Raw genomic sequence first — 20,986 nt, 5'->3', positions numbered from 1 at the left:
CAATCATCAGCGTCGGTGTTCCGGTGTCGTTTTGTGTAACAATTTGATAGTTCCCCAGTGTGTTCTTTTAGCCAAACAGCGATATTTACAAAATGAACTTAATTTGTATTCTCCTGAATGTTTGTTGAATTCGTGTTACTGTCTTATGTGATGTAAATGTGAAAATAAAGGGTGTTTTTGGACAAAGAAACAATTTGTTAATCAGAATTTGACGTTAAACATATTTAAGCCAGTGTAATGTTTTGCTTGCTATAATCACGATTGCAAGTTTGCTATTTATTATCGCGGCCGCGGTGTGTGTTTACGGCTGTCGAAGAATATGCTGGGTTTTCTATTTGCAAGACAAACAGGATTAGACGACCCTCTTCGTCTGAAGCGCGCCGAGTCTACGCGAAGGTATGAGGACGACGATGTAGGCGTTCATTTAATTTGCAAGCTACAAGTTGTTTAACAATAAATAGTATAACGAGCCGCTATTCCCTGCTACTGTGTAATGTTCGTTTGGAGTCTAACTGGTCTGAAAATTCCAAGGGAAATTTAACTGTTGCAATTGCTTTCTTTGTTACATGTCAAGAAACACAGGCACTAATTGTCTTTAATGTAATATGTTTGTTTTTCTAAAACATTTCAGGCTATGTCTTGATAACGGTAAACTATACATTTTATTAATTTTCAGCACATATTTTTAAAAAACCGATGCATTATATTTCTTAATTATTTTAGTGACAATTGAGAGATCGGTAAAAATCTGTGGCAAGTCTCATAATTATATGGTTTTGTAAAAATATTAAGAAATTCAGTCAGTTGATCCGTAAAGCAGCAGCACGCTAGTGATCACTAATTCTAGTGATAAAAATAATAGCGTAACACCCTTTTATTGGGAGATCGGGAGTACCTGCATGAATTGAATCCTGTTCTATCAGATCTGTCCACAAGGCGGCGCTGCACGATATGGTTTTTGAAAACTAATGGTCTACAGCAGTGTTTCCCAAACCAGTCCATAGGGATCCTCAGACAGTCCACATTTTCCCCCCATCCCAGCTCCCAGGCAATCAAAAACACCGAATACCTGGTTCAGGTGTGTTGGGAGCTGGGAGGGAGCAAAAATATGTCCTGTCCAAGTGTCTCCAAGTACAGTACTGGGTTGGGAAACAGTGGTGTACAGGATGTTGATAACTTAGCATGTGTAGTTCTATGGTTCCTTTGATATTGCTTTTAACAACACCCTGATTACCTTTTCTCAAGGTATAAATGATGATATGGAATTTAAAATAGCTTTTTGTCTTCTTTTGAAGGGTTCTCTGCATGGAATTGAATCAAGATCGAGATGTTGAAAGAATCCATGGGAATGGCATTAACACAATTGATATCGAGGTCATTGAAGGCAGATAGTAAGCATCCTCCACTATTTATTCAATCAACATATTGTAATTACATTTATCATGAGCCATTATGTTTCAGATTTTTTTTGTTTTGTTTCTTTAAATAAACCACTGAATAATAATGGCTACAAAGCACTTCAGCAGTCTGTTATAGTGCACTCGCACACACACAAATATTTAAATGAAATGCACAAGTGGCATGTGACTTAGCGATTAGCATTTTCTCATTGCTGCTTATCTGGGATATTGGAACAAAATTGGTCCCAGCTCTGTGTGTGAGGGCTTTGTGTTTTTTTAAATATATATTTCCCCTGTTTACTCCTTTTCTGTTCCTTACCATCTGATGTGCATTTAATACCAATGCAGATTTTCTCACAAAAGTAATTTAGGCAAATTAAGTAATTTGCAAAAGCTCTCCACGTATTTTGCATCATATATTGTATATTGTATTGATCTTATTAGGGCCCATTTTTAATGTTATATCCCAGAGGTCCAAGACTTGATAGGAGGCCGACATTCTATTTAGCACCCAGTCTGCACTGTGTGAGTTGACCTGCTACTGTTAAGCCCATACGAGCAGAGGCAGACTGAGAAGCAGCAGCCACAGTGACCCTTGAGGTCTGCAGTTGTCAGTCTCTTATGGCCACGCCCCCATATGTGGCACATTTCAGAAAACGGCAAAACAAAGTCCTGTGGCTGGCAGAGTTGTTATTTCACTGTCCGACCTCAGAGCAAGACCCTGAACCCCAACTGCTCCTGTGACACTGGCTCATTTCTCACTTGTTCATTTCTTTGAACAAAAGTGTCCCGAATAAAGCTATATAATTGCAATTTAAATTTATGACAATTTTTATTAAAATGAAGAGGACATCCACCCGATAACAGTTCTTAAGTAATTCATTCTTGTTGTAACAATGTATTTTAAATGGTCCAACTGATCTGGTGTGCCTTCCTGTTCTTTCTAGCATGTTGTCGGGTGGGGCTGATGGAGTGATTGTGATCTATGACCTGGAGAACCACAGCAGGAAGCCCCAGTACACATGCAAATCAGTCTGCACCGTGGGCAGGTTTGAGAGCCTCCCCACCTCTGTGATTCACGCGGATATGCATTTTTTAAGGACACTTAGATAATCAAGTCTCCATCCACCCCATATTTAATTTTGAACAGAATTTTTATGTGTGATTGTAAAATTTTACTCTATAAAAAGAAAGATAACTGTGCTACAGTTTGTACCTTAAAATATTTGCTTTGTCTGGGGATAGTATTGTTGGTTTTCTTTTCTCCATCAATTTTTAATGGCTCTGAATTCATTATAGATGCATGTCATATGGTGCCAAAAATTGCATATGAATTATTTGAATGGCGTGTCGATGTGCCCAGTGTGTTTATGACACTTAGTCGTTGACCAGGGAGGTCTGAAATGAGGAGCTGAACGTGTCGGGTTTACTTTGGCCTTGTTTGGACTCGTTCCAGGTCCAGTCGACATGTACACAAGTTCAGTGTGGAGACTGTGCAGTGGTACCCACATGACACTGGCATGTTTGTCTCCAGCTCATTTGACAAGACCATGAAGGTTTGGGACACCGAGACATTGAAGGTAAATGTATCATTAATATACCCTTAAAATATCTCTTTGTACATACCTATTTGTAATTTGTTTGGCCCCTTTATCTTTCATTCTCTCTTACAGTGTTTTCATTCAGTCCATCTCTTCCCAAGAGATATGTAAAGTGAAGTACAATAAGGGAATACAGCACACGCCTTCACTTCTCAAATATGCAGGATGACAAAAGTTATACATCTGAGTTTGTGCCATCTGTCTCCTGCCAGTTGGCCTTTCAGTTGACTTTCTGGGCCATTAGTTACTCTGAAATATTCCTCTTGAACAGTCTAGTTCAGAGGAGTTGAGATCCATGTTTCTGTTACTCGTCCTCCATGTTGGTCTTAACCTTACCTTGCAGGAGAGAGACGAGTGGGCTGATAGTTTTATTGCAAAGCATGAATGCACCAGGATTTGCCAGACTTGTTTTTACCATATTAGCACATGACAAAATTATATCCTTCATCACAAAGGAAACGTAAAAGAACTGGAAATTGAGAAACTGATAGTGAAAAAATGAATATGATAACAGACAGTACTCCCCCTTCTTAATTTCTCTCTTAATTTCAACAAACGGCTGTGTGTTTGTGCATAATAAACAAAGCCAATTGCCAACACTGCAATTCACAAGATGACCGTGTACCGATATGAAGTCATATGTGTTCTAACAAAAAGACATGTGAATGTCATGCATACCTACATGTGCGTTTGTGTATATAAGCTAAGGATTGGATCAAGTCCCTCCAAGCTGGCTTTCAGACCATAATTCTCTGTTGCTCTGTACTCAACAAGAGACTGTATTATTAATGAGTCAACAGTGCTGCTTCTGTGTGCCTCTATGGCACACATCACACACCCATTTGCATTGATTACATGCCACAGCCCGGGACTGAATAATGTTTACATTGTACTTGGCGGTCAAGCTGGATTCCCATTGTTGTCTTGCTCATCCTAGAAGTGAAAACGAGGCATTTCGAAATGTGAAATCCTCTGGTTTGTCATTGCTTCGTAATATTTCGGCTCGTTTTGCTGCTTTTGTCCCACAATTGGCTTGTGCGTTGTGACTCCCTGGTAGTCCGTATTTCATGGCTATTCAGGACCCATGCTGAAAACGAAATGGAAGCATATTTCAGGACAGGCCCCTGAAAGGGGAGAAAATTGCCCACAAGAATATTTTAATAACGTAAGGAGGAAGGGTCCATTACAGAGAGGGCTTCTGTTTCTTAATATTTTGTTGTTTCTATGAGCCCCATTGTTCAGATGAGGTCGTGGATGAGGATGTGAAATCAGGGTTTTGTTTATTCAGACTAGATGTAGTTCCTCAGTGATGCATTTCTTTATTGCTCACATAAACAAACTTAGGAAGCTACTATATCTCTTACAATGACCTAATCCTGTTTGAGATTCCTAACGCCATATTGGAGACCTAAATGTCACTCTCTACATGTCCCGGACCTGACACTGAAAATCTGTTTTTTCTTTTCTTCTCAGCCAGCAGAAATTTTCCGGTTTGAGGGAAATATCTACTGTCATCAAATGTCTCCTATTGCCAAGAAGCACAGTCTGATTGCTGGTTTGTACCATGTCTCTTATTCAGACAGTAGTGGCGTTTTTGATCTATGTAGACTTTCTTCTTCTTCAAACCCTGTCTCAGTCTTTTCATGCATCCCATTTCCAGATTCCTTGCTTAGATTCTGTTGGTTGTGGGTTTTTTTTCTCTCTAATAAATTTTAGTTAATTTTAGTAAAGGAATTTTAGTAATTTTAGTTTAGTTAATTTTAATACATTTTCATAAATTTTTAGTCATTCTGACAGATGGTTTTGCCCTTATGTTATGGGTGAAGTAACTTGCTAAGTGTTTTCCATAGCAACATCTAAAGTTCTCAACCCATGGATTTCTGGTTGGTCTAGTTTCCTAGCCTTTGCCCCCCATTTCTGTGACACTTGATGTAATCACTGGAATGTGGACATGGGGGCAGCAGTCAAAGTAGAACTGGGCTTTCATCTCGCCTTGCACTCTTCCAGACAAGAAAATCGCAATGTCAAAATGTAAACAAGCCATTCATTCAGCTCTGGAATGGGAAGGTGGGGCTTGTATCTGGCCAATGATCGGCAGATATGGACTGTGTACAGGGTGGGGCTTCTCAGTGGCAACTGCACACAGACAGGGAGGAAGAAACTTAGAATCTGGAAATCAATTTGTCTTGTTAAACTTGTTCATATCACGTTTAAACACTTTTCTTCATTTAGTTACATTTCCTCGTGGTATGTAAAATATCAATCACTGCATTACAGGGAACTCTCAAATGAGGTCTTTGGATCCACTCTCATAGTCTGACTTGAATTTAAGGGGAGATCTAAGCTAAATCTCTTATTCAGATGAAATCTCTATCAGACCTTTTCCAGTTTCTTTCCGATTTAAAATTGCGATCTGTGTAGGAAAGACAGTTTGAAGAACCACATGGCATGATGATGCTGGGGCGTGGGGGGAAGCTGCTGGAAATTTGCCATCCGGTCGCGCTGAGATGTACGTGCCCTGCTCCTGGCTGAGCTGGACTGACCGGTCCTGAATACCTATTGTTCTTTCGGGCTGAGTTGGCTCTCTGAGTCTGCACATATAATTCCACGGAAGTCAGGCCATCGTGCCCTTGTGTGAAAGGGATACTTTATTGTGAATGAGTCATTTAAATGTATCACAGCACCCCCGTTTAGATACCTGCATTTTGTCGCTTGATATTCAGGAAACTCAAGTGTCTGCAAAAAAATTATCATCTTCATGCATCTCAGTACTTCTGTCTCCTCCCCTCATCTTGCTCTTTCTGCACATTGTTATGTATGTACAGTGATCCCCCACTATATCGCGGTTCAGCTATCGCGCCCCCACTATATCGCGGTTCAGCTATCGCGCCCCCACTATATCGCGGTTCAGCTATCGCGCCCCCACTATATCGCGGTTCAGCTATCGCGCCCCCACTATATCGCGGTTCAGCTATCGCGCCCCCACTATATCGCGGTTCAGCTATCGCGCCCCCACTATATCGCGGTTCAGCTATCGCACCCCCACTATATCGCGGATTTATCCCCGACGCATCACAGTTCTCTGTGATGTGTGTGTATATTTATACATTTACATTACATATTATTATTATTATTATTATGTTAGCCCGACATCCACATATCACATATGTGTTTACAAAGTGTGTTTTAATAACTTTAATGTGTTTAAAGCATGTGGGAGGGGTATTTTAAGGCTTAAACTATAAAAAAAATGCTTATTTATTTGGTCTTTCTACATTGTGGATTTTCACCTATCACTGATGGGTCTGCAACGTAACTTCCACGATAGGCGGGGGATCACTGTATGTACTTTTATTTTGCTGTTCATTTGCATGATTTATGTAAATGAGAGATTATTCCTCTGCTATCATGACAGCATCCGGCACTATCATTTGGTGCGGTGGTGGGGGGGGGGGTCAGTGTTACAATGGACCGTTTTATTTTTCTCTCTTGTTCCCTCATCCACTCTGACCCCGTCAATCACCTCCATTGTCTCTCCTTAGTTGGTACCAAGGACCCAAAAGTACAGCTGTGTGATTTAAAGTCCGGTTCATGCATTCAGGTCCTGCAGGGTGAGTATATGAGCTTATATCCTGAGTGAATTCCAGGTTAAATGACCTTCAGGGTTTCTGCTGATTAACAAGTCATTTATCTATTTATTTATTTATTTATTTTAATTGGAAGATAGATGGGACACAAAGTTCTCCATATCCCACGTATCAGGTCGAAAAATCGATGTGTAGTGTATGGAAATTCATTTACATCATTTAGTTAAAAAAAAAAAATGCATTTTTACTTACAGAAAATCTAGTGTAACTACAGATAGTGGGCTCTTTTATTTCAAGAATTAGTTTTCCAGACAAGAAGATAAATGATGGGCCCAGTTTCTACCTACTCCTAAAAAAACACTCTCACTGAAGAATTAAGGCAGGTTAAAGACAAGGGGGTGTGTTCACACACTTCTCAACAAATGGGTGTGTCCAGTAAATCTGTTATTTTCAGTAGTAGTTCAGAATTAGAGTCTAAAGAGCTGCACAGTGCATTAATGACATGCTAATGGGCATTTATGGTATTTTGGCCGTAATTCAGTAATACAAGGTTACAACTTCCATTGCATTTGTTTGGAAAATGCAGTCATCTAAGCTGGATCTCTGCTAACACCTGCAAAAGCAGTAATTTTGTGTGTGTGGCTGCTTATCTGAAATAGCTGATTCTGCAGTAAACTGAAAGAGCTTTTTAGCTTAAGTGCAGATATACATTTGAACCTTATTATCCCATTCCAAAGAGCAAAACAAAAAAAAACACCAGTGCAGCCATACTTCTTCCCTGGATCAAACAATGAAATTGATCTCATGAAGAACATGCGTCTATGATGGTGACAAATCACTTCTCTAATGAACGAAAGTTTTGTTTAAACCTTTAATGTTATTCTTGTTTTGTTTCAGTAAGACGCGTGATATCATTATTGGGCGGGGTATACGTGATTACCTTTCATTTTCTTCTCTGACTATGAACTTTCTGTGTTTGCCTAGCAGGTTCGCCATTTCTGGAGATGTTTTTAAATGTATCTGTTAGCGTGACATTTTAGGGCTGTGCCTTGGCAAATGAAAACTGAAAGCACTAAGTATTCAGAGAAGCATTTGTGGACTTTTGTTTTGTTTTGATTTTGGAAGTTGAATTTGGGGTAAAAGGTCATATCATCATTGTGGCTTTTTCGTCATTATGCTTGAAACAAATCCTGCGCTAAGTGCTACCTTCACATGAGTTCCCTGGTCCGGTCCAGTGACATGAGGAAAAAAATGGCGGTTGACAGTCCAGTCTGTAGTCTGGGGTAGTATTTTACATGAACTGAGACACAAACTGTTAGCACCTTCCTGTTAATGTTCATAGCGATGATGATGATGGTGGTGATGATGATTTTGTGCTTGCCAGGTCACCGAGGAGAAATCCTCTCTGTGAGATGGTCTCCACGTCATGAATACATTTTGGCTACGGCCAGGTACATCCAGGCTACCTAATACGCCATTTCTCTCACTTCTCAACATCTTGTGCTGTACTGTACAAAAGTCTTAGGCAGTCAAAGAAAATGTTTAAAACTATTTTTTCTTGGCAGTTTGTGTACAGGAAAAAAACACAATTTAGCATGAGAAGATTTGCAAATTAATAGAAACACTATAAAAACTAACAATTTAATCTGTCTGTTCTGATTCCTTGTTGGACGGCTAGATGAACTCCGCTTCAGTTCCCAAACCTCTCCTCAGGGGCACCACAGATATTCTGTGTATTAATTAAATGTCATCAATTAATTAATTAACTTGATTTGTTAAATAACGCACTGAGGTATTAATTAGCCAAATATGGCATGCCAGTGATCCAATCAAGAAATACAAGGGTGTATTGCATGAAAATCGCAAATACTGGGGTGACTTTAGGAGAGGTTTTGAAATGGCTCTGAAGACACGTAACACCATAGTTTTACACGAACGATCATTGACCATCCTTAGAATTTTTCATAGCACTGTATGTCATCCTGTGGTCTCTTCTGTAGTATTTCAGTACAAAAAAACAAGTATGTAATATTTGTGTTCTGCTATTAAACTATTTTTACTACCTTAAGGGGACAGTGAGGAGCATGAGCTTCAAACTGTGTAACGCTGAATTGTATTATGGACAACAGGTGGAGATTGAGGGAACAGTTGGAAGCTGATAGGAACTGATGATTTGTCTCATAGCTCACACTGCATTATTTGTTTCAGCGCAGACAGCAGCGTGAGGTTATGGGATGTCCGGAGGGCTACTGGAAGCCTCTTTGCTCTGGACCAGCACAATGGGGACAGGTCTAAAGCCTCATTCGGTGGGATCCTTTCCACCAGAACCAAAGTCCACACAGAGCTTTTCTACTTAATATGATATGTAAAGTTTTCATTTGAACGCGTTTTTTTTTTCCAGTTAGGATTCTAAAACCAAGAATTTAAGTTTTGTCCAGTTTTTATAACAGGAAAAAAATACATGAAAATGTGACATTAAAAATATAATACATCCATGAGATCATATTTAGTGAAGATACCCTCTTTGTTTCCAGAGAAAATGTGCAGCAATTGTAGTACATTATTTTCTAGATTGTTTTTTTTTTTTCAGTTATATTTAACATAATTTGCTAATTATATCCTTTTATTCTTACCGCCAGCATAACAGGATGATTCATAACTACTGTTTAAATGCCTAGTAGACAAGGAATTTGTTTGAAATGACTAGTTGTCTTTGGTAACCACTGCTATTGGAAGCTGTTAGTCATAATGACCTCTCTTTATTAGGATTACGATCAGCAGTAAAGTGCACAGGAAAATATGGACTAAAAATAACTGATAGTATCATCATAAATGTATAACCCTTATTAAATTATGTTTATATTTTTATATAGCTGGTTTTCTATTTATTTTTTAGCGCAGATGTCTAACAAGAAAGACCTAAAATCAATTGCTTTATCAAAACAATTTTAGTATTGTCTTTTTCAAGTTAAAATAAAGTAGTGGCAGTTGACGCTGATTGCTGAGTAACACGTGTGTTTCCATGGCAGCAAACATGGCCCACAATGGGCGGGTCAATGGGCTCTGCTTTACTGCCGACGGGCTCTTCCTGCTGAGCGCCGGGACAGATGACCGCATGCGGCTGTGGAAAGCAGCCTCGGGGGAGAACACCCTGGTGAGATGCCTGGGTGGAGGCTGTCATGCAGCAAGCTGTGAATTTGGCCAGGCCGCTTGAGTTCATACCAACAGTGCTGATTAAACACTACTTTGAATATTTAGCTACATATTTACCTTAGATCATAAACCTTATGTTGTGAGCTGAGGATTTCAGATAGGAATGCAAATGCTGAGGGGATTTTTTGATTCTCACAGCAATCATCCTTGGCTTTATAGGAGTGTTAGAGAAGGATATGTTTCTTGTAATATAAGCTGCACCTCCTTGTTATTAGTCCATTTACTTTGCCCAGTTTAAATTCCTGTCAGATTTGAATGAAATTCGCAGAAAACCTGTAAGTTTTCCAACAAGCCTGGTCTGGTTTTCCTTTTCATGGTGAAGGTGAACTATGGGAAGGTGGCGAATGAGACTCGGAAGGGCCTGAAGTTCGCCGTGTCGCAGGGCTGCAGCCCCGAGTTTGCGTTCGTGCCGTGCGGCAGCTCAGTGGCCGTCTACGCCTTGCACACGGGGGAGCTGGTCACCATGCTGAGGGGCCATTACAATAACGTCGACTGCTGCGAGTTTCATCCCGACTACCAGGTTAGGCTGGACCAAATTACTCCACCTACTTTTAAATCATTCTGAAAGCATATTATTTTTTCTCTGTGGTAGTTACTACACCCGGATGTACAGGTATAAATTATCATTGGCTCCCTACACTGGTGTGCTTAAGCAAAACACTTTTTTTTGAATTGTTTAAATATTTCAACTGTCTGAAGAAAGAGATTAACCTTAGGCTACGTTCTGTAGTTGGCCCCGGTGTGGTATGCGTCCTTCGACCAATAAGCTGTAGCTTTGCATTATTACAGTAAGTAACGCATACTAAGGTGAGGCTGGCTGGGTTGAGATTGTGTTAGCACATCAGCAGTCTTAGGTGTGGGGTGAGATGGTCTATAAGGTATGAGGAAAATGATAAACACGGTGTTGACAGTGCTGTGACACCTCCGCTGTCAGCGGCAGGACTGCACTCTTGGGTTGGCTGAAACTGATTATGTAATAGAACATCCGGGATTCCTAAACCAGTGCTAATCCAGCCGTGTAATTGAAGGGGGGATGCCCTGTGATGACATTTAGATCACATAACCCTGCCCGACATCTTGGTCTTGACAGTGAGCAGGATTAGTGCTGCAGTGTGCTCGAATGTGACCTTACTGCTGCAGGAGCTGTACAGTGGAGGCAAAGACTGCAATATCTTAGCCTGGGTGCCTACACCACGAAAACCCGACGTGGAGGACGAAGGACAGCGCTCCACAACGGTGGGTTGAGTCTAGATGATTTGATGCCCCCCTCCTTATTTAATAAAATATGGATGCAAATATAAGAAATATTTTTGCGTCAAGACAGGAAATGGTGGCTGGCTGTTGACACTGGCTTTTGTATAGTTTCCAATTAAATGTCGTACATACCTGGAGTAGCAGAAACCAAGAGTCATAGTACAGAACACAACATACCTGCTTTGCTGGGTTTTTTATTTACTGTTAGAGAATTTAAGGTTTCATTTAGGCAACATATTTACAATGCTCACAGAAAGTCTTGCGTAATTCAGTAAAAAAATTTAAAAGTATTGGTTTTATAACAAAAAATCATGACTTTTTTGCATTTGTTTACATAATATCGCATTAGGAACAATCAGTAGTTTTAAGTAAAACATTTGTTTCAGGTAGTAATAAATTGAAACCCAAACTATAGTTCTGACACAGCTGTTCTGAATTGAAAGGTTCATTGACAAGCAGTCTCATTGGGTGCTTTTTAATTAGTAACACCTTTGCAATAACATAAAACACAATTCATAGCAAAATGGTAAGAAAAAAACTGAATGAATCAGTCAAAAAATGATAACATTTGATAATCAGTAAATGTCTGTGCAGAAGATATGTGCAGATATGTTCAACATTGCTTGTCAATGGACTTTTGTTATGAAACCAATACATTTGCACCATTATTACTGAATTAAGCAAGCGTCTCAAAACTTTCTGTGAACACTATATGCCACCCCCCCCCCCCCCCCTAAAATATGTCTCTATAAAGAAAAATGTACAGAATGTGCAGCGGGAAGTTCTACATCTCATGGATGCACGTTTGCCATAGCTGTGTCAGTGTATGACCAACATCTGCTATCATCTCACTAAAATGAGCTTCTGAACAGGCTGAGAGTGAGTCCACGCTGAACCCTGCCTTCGAGGATGCATGGAGCAGCAGCGATGAAGATGGATGACATGTGTCTGTGACCACTCCAGGGGACACGGAAAGCTACGTGCCCTGGCACAGCCCTAGACGGCCATCCTGATGTGCCATTCGTGTAGCTGGTCTTCACAAAGACATTTTGGTCATTTCTTTTTTCTTTAGTATTACCTATGGTAAACCTACTGATTCCAGAGTATAGAGATGTATCCCTTTCACATGAAATTTCAGACTTTTGTTCATTTGTACTTCTTTTTTAATACAGTAAAATCATTGTTTCTCTTATGATTATACTGATGACATGTGCACTGCTTATCCGAATACCCACATTAGCTCAGTTCTCTGTCTAATGATATTTCCAGCGGGTTTCAATGCTTTATGTGTATTTTTATTAAGTTTTGTTGTAACTATACAGGACTTGAGAATTTGTCATGGTTTGGCTGATGCTGAAGGTGTGGGGGTGGGCTGATAGCATCCCCTTTTCGCGGTTCCGCTGGGCAAACAGCTCACTCACACAGTTTCTATTCTAATGTTCCTTCACTGAAATCTGCATGAAAAATAGACTTAATAGCTGCTGTTGTGCAGATGCCACTGTCCTCCTGTTACTTGTGGTCAGCCAATGGGCTATTGGGTTTAACCTGTTTGGCAGAAACAAGAACTGATAATGCAAAACATATGTTATGGTTGGCTTTTCTGTATCAGTACAGAGTGCCTTCAGTGTCATACTTTGTGTGTTTAAACAATTTTTAATGAACACGGGTCAAATGTTTTTGCTTGCTTCAATTAACTTGGTCTTACACTTCAAAGCCAAAATGTTAGACTATGTCTGCTAGATTACCATAACCAAGTCTGCTCCACTACAGAATATACAGAATATTCAGACAATCTAGAAATTGCTTTAAAAAGTTAACTGATTATTAGTGTATGTACATAGTGCATATTTTATTGCCAATGTTTCTATAAAACAGCAAATACATATATTAAGTTGTTTTGAATATAGATAAACATCTACTAAACATCTAATAAAAAAAATCCAACTCTGAAACAATGCCACACAAGTCCAGCTTATGAAACTGAGTCAGAAGCTGAGAGGGGAAAAAAAGTATCCAAGTAATGACAGAATGAATGGTTTCTACAGCACTGAATAAGTATCTGATGTGCAGAGAGCAACGCAGAAGCTCCCTTATACTTATATTACGTACTTGAGATAACAAAGAATTGGGATCTGGCTCAGTAGTGAAGGGAAGCTTTAAAATAGGTAGTGGTGCAAACTTGCAACAGCCCTCTATGAAGGAATCATTACAGTCAAGTAAAGACCAGCCCACAAAAATTAACCGGATGAAAACCATCTTAATTATTAACACACATTTCCTTTTATCATTTTTTAGGATCTAGACTTTATCAGACTGCTGAAGCAGGCTACCAAGGTTACGGTTGAAAAAAATCATGCCAAGTTCAAATGGTGAGTTTCACAAAGGAAAATTAAAAGCGAATCGGTACGTGAACATGGAGTTACAAGTATATATGTTCTATCTTTTGTAGGACGGGACAACTTATCTTCTATATAAATATGAAAGATAAGTTACGCATACGGAACGACGCCTTTGCTTCCCAATGGTCCAAATAATCATTACCAGTAGAGGATATTTATTGAAAGGCCAGACTAACGGACATACAACAATTAAAAAAACTTTATTTTTTATTAAAATATAAATAATTTTTTGCCAAACTGCAAACAAATCCTACAAATAAAACACATTTCGCTAATGCGATACACCTACTTAGTTATAACGTTAGATGTCACGCTTCGCATTGGAGTTTCGCACTAATTTGCAAAAAAATACAGGCATCTCTTGCAGGGATCGTTTTACCGGGGAGCGAACAAAAGCATCACCGCCAACCGATACAACGACAAACCCATTTGTCCTTCAGGGTTTTAAGTAGCCAATAGGGAGACACTTGCGTGGTGACGACTTGGGTACCTGAAGACTTTTTTTTATTCGCTTAATTGCACTATTAACATGCAGTTAATGACTTTTACCTGATTGGCTTAAACGGGTCACATTGAGCGTCTGCGCTAATCAGATTCGAGTATGCTTAGGGGAAAAATGCGTGTGTCACATGGGTGGGGACTGGCTCCTGAATAAGTGAGACTTCGTCGACCTTGTCTTAATTGTCTACGACTGAAGGGTCAAGCAGGTGAGTTTGCTGGAAGAAAAAAAAGGCTGGTTTACAGTAACTGTCATCGGTTAATTATGTAGTTGAGTATGTGGTTTTTTAATTTTATTTTAAATTTTACTTTGAATGCCGGGAGAGGCTTTTAGCATGATTGGTGGTGGTATGCTGTCGTTTAAAGTTATACTTTCTTATCTCGCTGTCGGTGTGTTACTCTTTTTCGAGTATGCTAGCCTCAGGATGTGCCGCACTGGAACTTTTCCCGTCTGCTGCCTATGGAGTATTTAGCGAAGACTTGGCGCTCCCGTTTCTCCGTGCACCTGTCGCGGCTTCCGTCATTTTGTATCCCACCCTGTTGTAATCTTTAAGCTGTGTCAGTTTTCGGCCGACTGTGAACGGACATCAGTGGCGAAAATTCACAATCTCCATCTCTTTAAAACTCTGTTACGTGGCTTAGCTTTTCTTACACTCTAGCAAATAATTGGTATCTTTGTTAGTCTCCTCCGTTTCGTCATCCGTTATTGTGCTCGGTACCTACAGGTGACTGGCAAAGAATGTTCCATTCAGTCTGTATGGGCGCGGTTATTTAAGATACACGTCTAACTTCACTAAAGTCGTGGACGGGGATTCATGGCATTTCTTTGAGCATTTTAACCGAAAACATTTTTTAATATAATTTTATATTTGTGTAATGTAAGGGTGAGTGAGACTTTCAGTGGCTCAAACTCGGAGACTGCCGGGTGTTTCCCGAAGTTTCTCCGCGCCTTACCCGTGGTGGTGGTCCCGGAGATTCCGTGTTGTTGCTTGGCAACGGAAGGCTGCGAGATCAAGCCGTAACAAGAGACCGCCAGACCGGGTGTTAATTACTTTCGCAGTAAACCTTGTATGCCGATACGAATACTACAAAATGCATGGGCAGCACGATTTGGTACCCCCCCGGCCGCTGGCTTAAGCGTAACCTGTATGTTTAGATACTTCACAAAAAAACTTTGGCTATAATTGTAAGTGATCTTTGGGTTTTATGAATTTAGATACCGCAGATAATTGCGATAGTGTTGGAGGATGTTTCTGGAAGCAACATTCCAGAGTCTTGCACAACCTGTCTCACCAAAGAGATCAGCATGGAAACCATAACACGTGTGGCTTTCCAAACGGCTGGTCCTCTGAGCTGGTTCATACGCATGAAATGACTCATTACGCCTGTGTATTGAAACGTGATACTTCTGGACAGTCTCCTTGGTGTCATTGACATGACCACTGAAACCACCATTTAACTTAGTGGAATGTCTGATCAGACCTTGAGCCTTTTATGGAGCTGTCCAGTGGTCTGACAGCAGTGTGTATAGTAGAGGAACTCGTCATTTCCGTCGAATGAGAATTTTGGCATATGAGACTAGGTGTGTCTATCAGTTGGTGACCTGTAGTGGGAGGGGCCTGGGTGTGTTGCTAGCCCGTAACTGGGTCTCGTGCAGACTTGCAGAGTGGAACATGTTGAGGATGTACGTGCCACACCTCAAACACAGGACTAGTTGCCTTTTGTCTTGTTGTGCTAAATGAGTTCATTGCTTCTCGGGCATGTAGGTGAGGTTCAATGGGTACGGCCTGTTGAAATATGATCAGGTTTTAAGACCTATATCTGGATAGATTAGCTTTGGTACATACCCCCCCCCCCCCCCCAATTTATTGCCTAATCTGGGTAGCTGTATGTGAGTAGTCATTTTGGCGGTGCCACTTTTTGGGCCACAAATAGACAAGAGGTATTCTTGGGTATATTTCCCTTGTGCTGTTTTAACAGCTTGAAATCCCCACCCAAAATATTTCAATTTCAGAATCTGTCAGTCTGCCATGGGTCCTTTGTTCTGGTTCATGGTTAGATGAGATGTTACTGAGACCTGATCCTGAACCGGAAGGATCAGAAACTGATGTCTTATTATTCAGCTTGACCATTTGTTCTGAAGCGCATCAAACTTTAAATGTGCAGTCTACATGCTGTCAGTCAGTGTTGGTTATGCAGGAAAGCTGTTGCTAAGCAAGCAATGCCAATCAGCATGGGGCTGTTATTGTGCGTCTTTGTCTGGAAATGGCTTTACAAATGCTGCTTCCTACCAAACACTTAAACAGGAACATCTTACTGGTCACTGGTTTCTGTAATTTTATTGTTGCCTTTTATTAAGCCTCTTCATGTATTATGGGCAGGTTTCAGCTACTGAGTGTTCATTAGCGTTAATGTAATAACTCAAGCATAACGGTGCTAAGACTTCTTGACATGACTAGATATTGCAGCTTAAGTCGTCCATACCTGTTCTGAAGTCGTCACTGTAGTCCTATCCCTGATTCATTCCTTGGTATCTTCTGACCTTTTTTAATCCTGGGATGAATTGTTGCTCCATGATCATTTCACTTCAGTTACTGAATTAGTCATGTGCCCCTGGCTTAGAATGTCTCTCACCTAATCTTTATTTAGGTCAACCTGAATTGTAACTTAAATCCCCTCTTTCCCCTTGGGTCCTGCCTCTTTCAGTGACGGCTCCAGGGCTTGTGCAAAGATGGCTTTTAATGAGCTGACGTCCAGAGCTGTCCTGTTGTATGATGAATGGATCAAAGATGCTGGTGAGTTGACATGTCTAGCATTGTTGTGGGATGTGGATTTTACTTCTGTAATCTAGTAAAATGTCTAGATAAGAATTTCTCCTTGCTCTTAAAGGGGGCCTAGTTCTCCACATACCTGTATAATTATTTGTAAGTCTGCCAGTATGTATTGCACAGAACTACGGTTAGCCAGAACAATTAGTTTCAATGTTAACACCTTTCACTGAACCTTGATCCTGTTTCTTCAGATCCTCGGACCGGAAACTGGCTGCTTATGTCTTCCCCACTGCCCCAGACCATCATCATTGCTGCATATATCTACTTCGTTTCTTCCCTTGGTCCAAGACTAATGGAAAACCGCAAACCCTTTGACCTCAAGCAAGTTCTGATTGTATACAACTTCAGTGTGGTGGCCTTCTCTCTTTACATGTGTTATGAGGTGCGTAATGGAATTTATAATGTAAACATGTCTGCCTTCTGCCTGTATCTAGTGTTGTGGCTGTCATATAGTCTTCACTAAATGTGAAGCTATAATTTGCCAAATTCCCAAAAACATGAAATTTGCATTTCCAAAATGGCGGCACAGCTGACTTGTGCATACCTGTTTGCCCTAATTTTAATGGAGTCATTAACGTGTACAGTTGTGACGCAAACTAAGCTGCATGCTCTTTGCTAACTAAGATCCGGCAGTATCTGTTAAGCCACATTCTTTTCTGGTAAGTTGACATTCCAGTATGTCAGACGGGCTGCAAGTTTCAACTTTTATGTGACTTCCACTCCAAGTGATTGCTAAGAACAAATTGTAGCTTGTTGTTCATTAACATGCTACTTCTTCAGTTTATAGGCGTTTTATTAACTTTGTTATAAGTCCCCACCCACCTTGGTGCAAAATTCTGGCCCCACCCCACAGTAAACATGAACACTGGGCATTGTGTTAGTATACTAAATGTAGTTCAGAACACTTGTACCAAGTGCATTTGTCATGACTTTCTCTGCAGTTCCTTATGTCTGGCTGGGCAACGGGATATTCTTTCCGCTGTGATCTGGTAGACTACTCAAATTCTCCCCAGGCGATGAGGGTAAGAACAGAACTAATAACTTGGCATTCAGATCTTAAAATCCAGGGTATTACAGTGATTATCTACTTGCTTTTCAGATGGCATGGACATGCTGGCTGTACTACTTCTCAAAGTTCATCGAGATGTTGGACACGGTACATATTCCTTTCGATGCCCTCGCCCCACTCTTCCCCTTTTTGTGATTTTGTCTAGCTGCTCTAAAATGTGGTCCTTCTTGCAGGTTTTCTTTGTCCTCCGGAAAAAGAACAGCCAGATCACATTCCTACACGTCTATCATCACTCCATCATGCCTTTCACCTGGTGGTTTGGTGTCAAATTTGCTCCAGGTATGAATCAGCTTGCAGAGCTTCAGCTTCTTAATGTTGTGCTGGATTTGATCTCTGTAGCCTTAGTTCTTGGTTAATCCGCTGAGGGATAAACCCTGATGATACAGTAGCCTTTCTCCAGCATTTGCCATTAGTCTACTCATTAAATGTCTTACATTTCCTGGAGTGGCTTTGACTTGAGGCTCCCCCCATACGCAGGTGGTCTTGGCACCTTCCATGCTCTGCTCAACTGCATTGTCCATGTCGTCATGTACACATACTATGGCTTGTCTGCTATGGGGCCTACCTACCAGAAGTTCCTCTGGTGGAAGAAGCATCTCACCTCCATCCAGCTGGTAAGTGTTGGCTGTACATATGAAGCCTTAATGCATGGTCACTGCCAAGACTATTCAGTAGAACAATGCTTGGATTTTGCTTTCAGTTGGCTTTTCAGACTTGTGGGTTGTATTAAAGATCATGCATGTAGACTCCCCTAAGCAGCAGGAATGCCTGGTAGTTTTCTTGCCACCTGCCATTGAAGCATTCTTGGTGAAATTCAGGAAATGACCCAAATTCAACCAATTTACCTAAATATTTGCATGATGGCCATGTAGCCTTTGGGCTTGGGTGTTGAAAGTGCTGATGTGATGCCAGTTTGTATACAATCGGCGTGTACCAGACTGTATTGGCACAGATTTCAGTGCCACTTAAATGCCTGAGCTGTCATGACAATTCTGGGATGTGAAACATGTCAAAACGTATTTTGTGTAGAGAACAAATTGTAGTTGGGTTATATTTATGTATATTTAAGCTCTTATTCTTATGAAGTTCAAATTAACACATTTTAATGTGTTCAATCTGTTTACCCCCCCCACCCCAAGTACTAGTTCACGTACCGGCACAGTTTGTGTTTTGGGGTTTTTTTTTTTTTTTCTTCTTCCCCTACCAGTATGGGTGGGGACTCAATACCCAGCCCTAGTCTTCCGGTAAAACTGACTGCTCTGCCTAACTGCATCTCATCACTGTATATGCATGAGTCAAACCTGACGGTTCTCCCTTCACTCATATCTTACAGATCCAGTTTGTGATGGTGACTAGTCACATTGGCCAGTACTTCTTCTTGAAGGACTGTCCATACCAGTTCCCAGTCTTTATCTACATCATTGGTCTGTATGGCCTGGTGTTCCTCTTGCTGTTCCTGAACTTCTGGTATCACGCCTACACCAAAGGGAAACGGCTTCCCAAAGGGCTGCAGAATGGAAATGGGCTGCATCGGACCAAGGAGGACTGAGGTCTTTCTCCTGGATGGACTCGATTTGGTGTTTTGGTCTGCCTTGACAATCTCTGAAGCAGTGTGAAAGCCAGTACTGTACATTTTGTATTTAAGTGTTAAACTGTAATCTTGAGGGATTGTACCTCCTACCAAAGCTGAGCTAAATGTCTTGTTGGGGATGAATATTTGGTAATGGAATGCTGCACAAGTTCTAAAGTACCTTCCCCACCCCTCAAACCTCACTAGATGCTAATCCTGCTGGGTGGTGGCAGCCGCTGCTCCTCACTTTGCCTTCCTGCATGTGTGAATTATGACTGCTTTTTTTTTTTTTTTTTTTTCTAGGTTCTTTTTTACACTAAATTTTATATCTGTAAATTATAAACATTGTGAATATTTAACTTGTAAAAGGACACCTGTCTAAATGTTCTGCTCTACTTGGTCTTTTGGGTGTGTGAACCGCCTGAGCTGTGCTCGGGGAAACTGAGAGCCCAAGAAATGTATGTGCTTGATCCTCAACCGCCCTGCCTTCAGGGCAACGTGGACGCGGCACGGATTCCAACTCTGGAGTCTTGACCACTGTGATTGCAGGCCTAGTTCAGTTGTGCTTATTGGTTTATGGGCAGTGATGTCCTTAATGAAGAAACTATCTGAAATGTATTTAAGTTTTGTCTTATCTCAATGTTGCAAGCTATGATTGACCTTCACCTAAGATGCACGGTTTGAAAGCTTCCCTCTTGAGAAACCTGCATTGGGATCCTGCAGGTCGATGATGGAAGCTCCATTCCTCCATAGGAACCTAGTCTTATGGGGTTGGATGCATCTTGTGGTTTGCCTTCCTAGAATTCCCGGAACAATAGGGTTGGTGCTCATAGCTGAAACATGGCTTTGTAGTAATGAATGTCACTGGTGTGTTCGTGCCTAGACATGATGCCACATTTAAATTGTGCAACATGAACATATTTGACAATAAATTATAAAATGTATTTTCTGGCTCTTGTCATACCTTTTAGTGGTAAAAGGTGGGCATTCATGCCATTTTAATTTTTGCATCCCCCGCCTTCTCTGGTTTTCTGTCCTGATAGTATTGCAGATGCCTGATGGAACAGGAGCCCTGTGTTAAGGGCAACTAATGGATCCCAGTGGAGTCCCTTCCTTGGTGGTGCCTTTGCTAGGGGACTCCTAATCACTAGCGGAAGAATGACAGTCCAGTCTGTCCTGCTCAAGTGGTCTGAGGAAATGTCAGCCACTCCCGAATCTCTAAGGTGTGTGTGTTTGGGGTGGGGGGGTTTCCCCCTCCCTCTGTTCTACAGTTTAAGGAATGTAAATTCTCTGGACTAGTCTGTATGCTTTTCCCTCCCCCCCCCACATTTTCATTAGCACCTCTTCTGTTACTGCTACCTCAGGGAACCCTTGGTAAATGGTACCTCGAGAGCTTTGGCAACTGACTGTGTTTTTTTTTTTTTTTTTTTTTTTTTAAATCTAATCACCGCCGCTGTGTATTCAGAGTCCTAGGAGGATTTGTGGAAAAGCTTGACGGGCTTCTTGACCTCCCATTGGACCGCATGTGTTCTGTTCACTTTTGTAAGTTCAGATTTATGTATAA

The 20,986-nt window shown here is 40.9% G+C and overlaps 2 protein-coding genes across 5 annotated transcripts; both read left to right on the top strand.

Moving 5' to 3' along the window:
• Positions 1 to 5: 5 nt before the first annotated feature.
• Positions 6 to 12,716, top strand: ercc8 (excision repair cross-complementation group 8). Its single transcript, XM_023803089.2, has 12 exons — positions 6 to 396; positions 1,296 to 1,391; positions 2,348 to 2,449; positions 2,857 to 2,980; positions 4,475 to 4,556; positions 6,544 to 6,612; positions 7,973 to 8,039; positions 8,797 to 8,894; positions 9,618 to 9,742; positions 10,124 to 10,321; positions 10,942 to 11,037; positions 11,928 to 12,716. Exons 1-12 carry the CDS (start codon positions 320 to 322, stop codon positions 11,994 to 11,996), a joined length of 1,203 nt encoding a protein of 400 aa, XP_023658857.1. The 5' UTR covers positions 6 to 319; the 3' UTR covers positions 11,997 to 12,716.
• Positions 12,717 to 13,402: 686 nt separating this feature from the next.
• elovl7a (ELOVL fatty acid elongase 7a) lies at positions 13,403 to 20,366 on the top strand. Of its 4 annotated transcripts, none has more exons than XM_023803094.2 (8): positions 13,403 to 13,424; positions 16,659 to 16,747; positions 16,975 to 17,165; positions 17,725 to 17,805; positions 17,883 to 17,939; positions 18,026 to 18,131; positions 18,330 to 18,466; positions 19,186 to 20,366. In XM_023803094.2, the coding sequence occupies exons 2-8, from the start codon at positions 16,684 to 16,686 to the stop codon at positions 19,399 to 19,401; spliced, it is 852 nt and encodes a 283-aa protein (XP_023658862.1). In that variant the 5' UTR covers positions 13,403 to 13,424; positions 16,659 to 16,683; the 3' UTR covers positions 19,402 to 20,366. The 4 variants fall into 4 exon arrangements, with proteins under 4 accessions (XP_023658862.1, XP_023658859.1, XP_023658860.1 ...); XM_023803091.2 differs by lacking the exon at positions 13,403 to 13,424 and adding an exon at positions 14,021 to 14,161; XM_023803092.2 differs by lacking the exon at positions 13,403 to 13,424 and adding an exon at positions 14,147 to 14,227.
• The last annotated feature ends 620 nt before the right edge of the window (positions 20,367 to 20,986 follow it).

Source organism: Paramormyrops kingsleyae, chromosome 2, assembly GCF_048594095.1.
Source record: "Paramormyrops kingsleyae isolate MSU_618 chromosome 2, PKINGS_0.4, whole genome shotgun sequence".
Taxonomy (NCBI): domain Eukaryota; kingdom Metazoa; phylum Chordata; class Actinopteri; order Osteoglossiformes; family Mormyridae; genus Paramormyrops; species Paramormyrops kingsleyae.
This window is presented reverse-complemented; position numbering and strand designations above follow the sequence as displayed.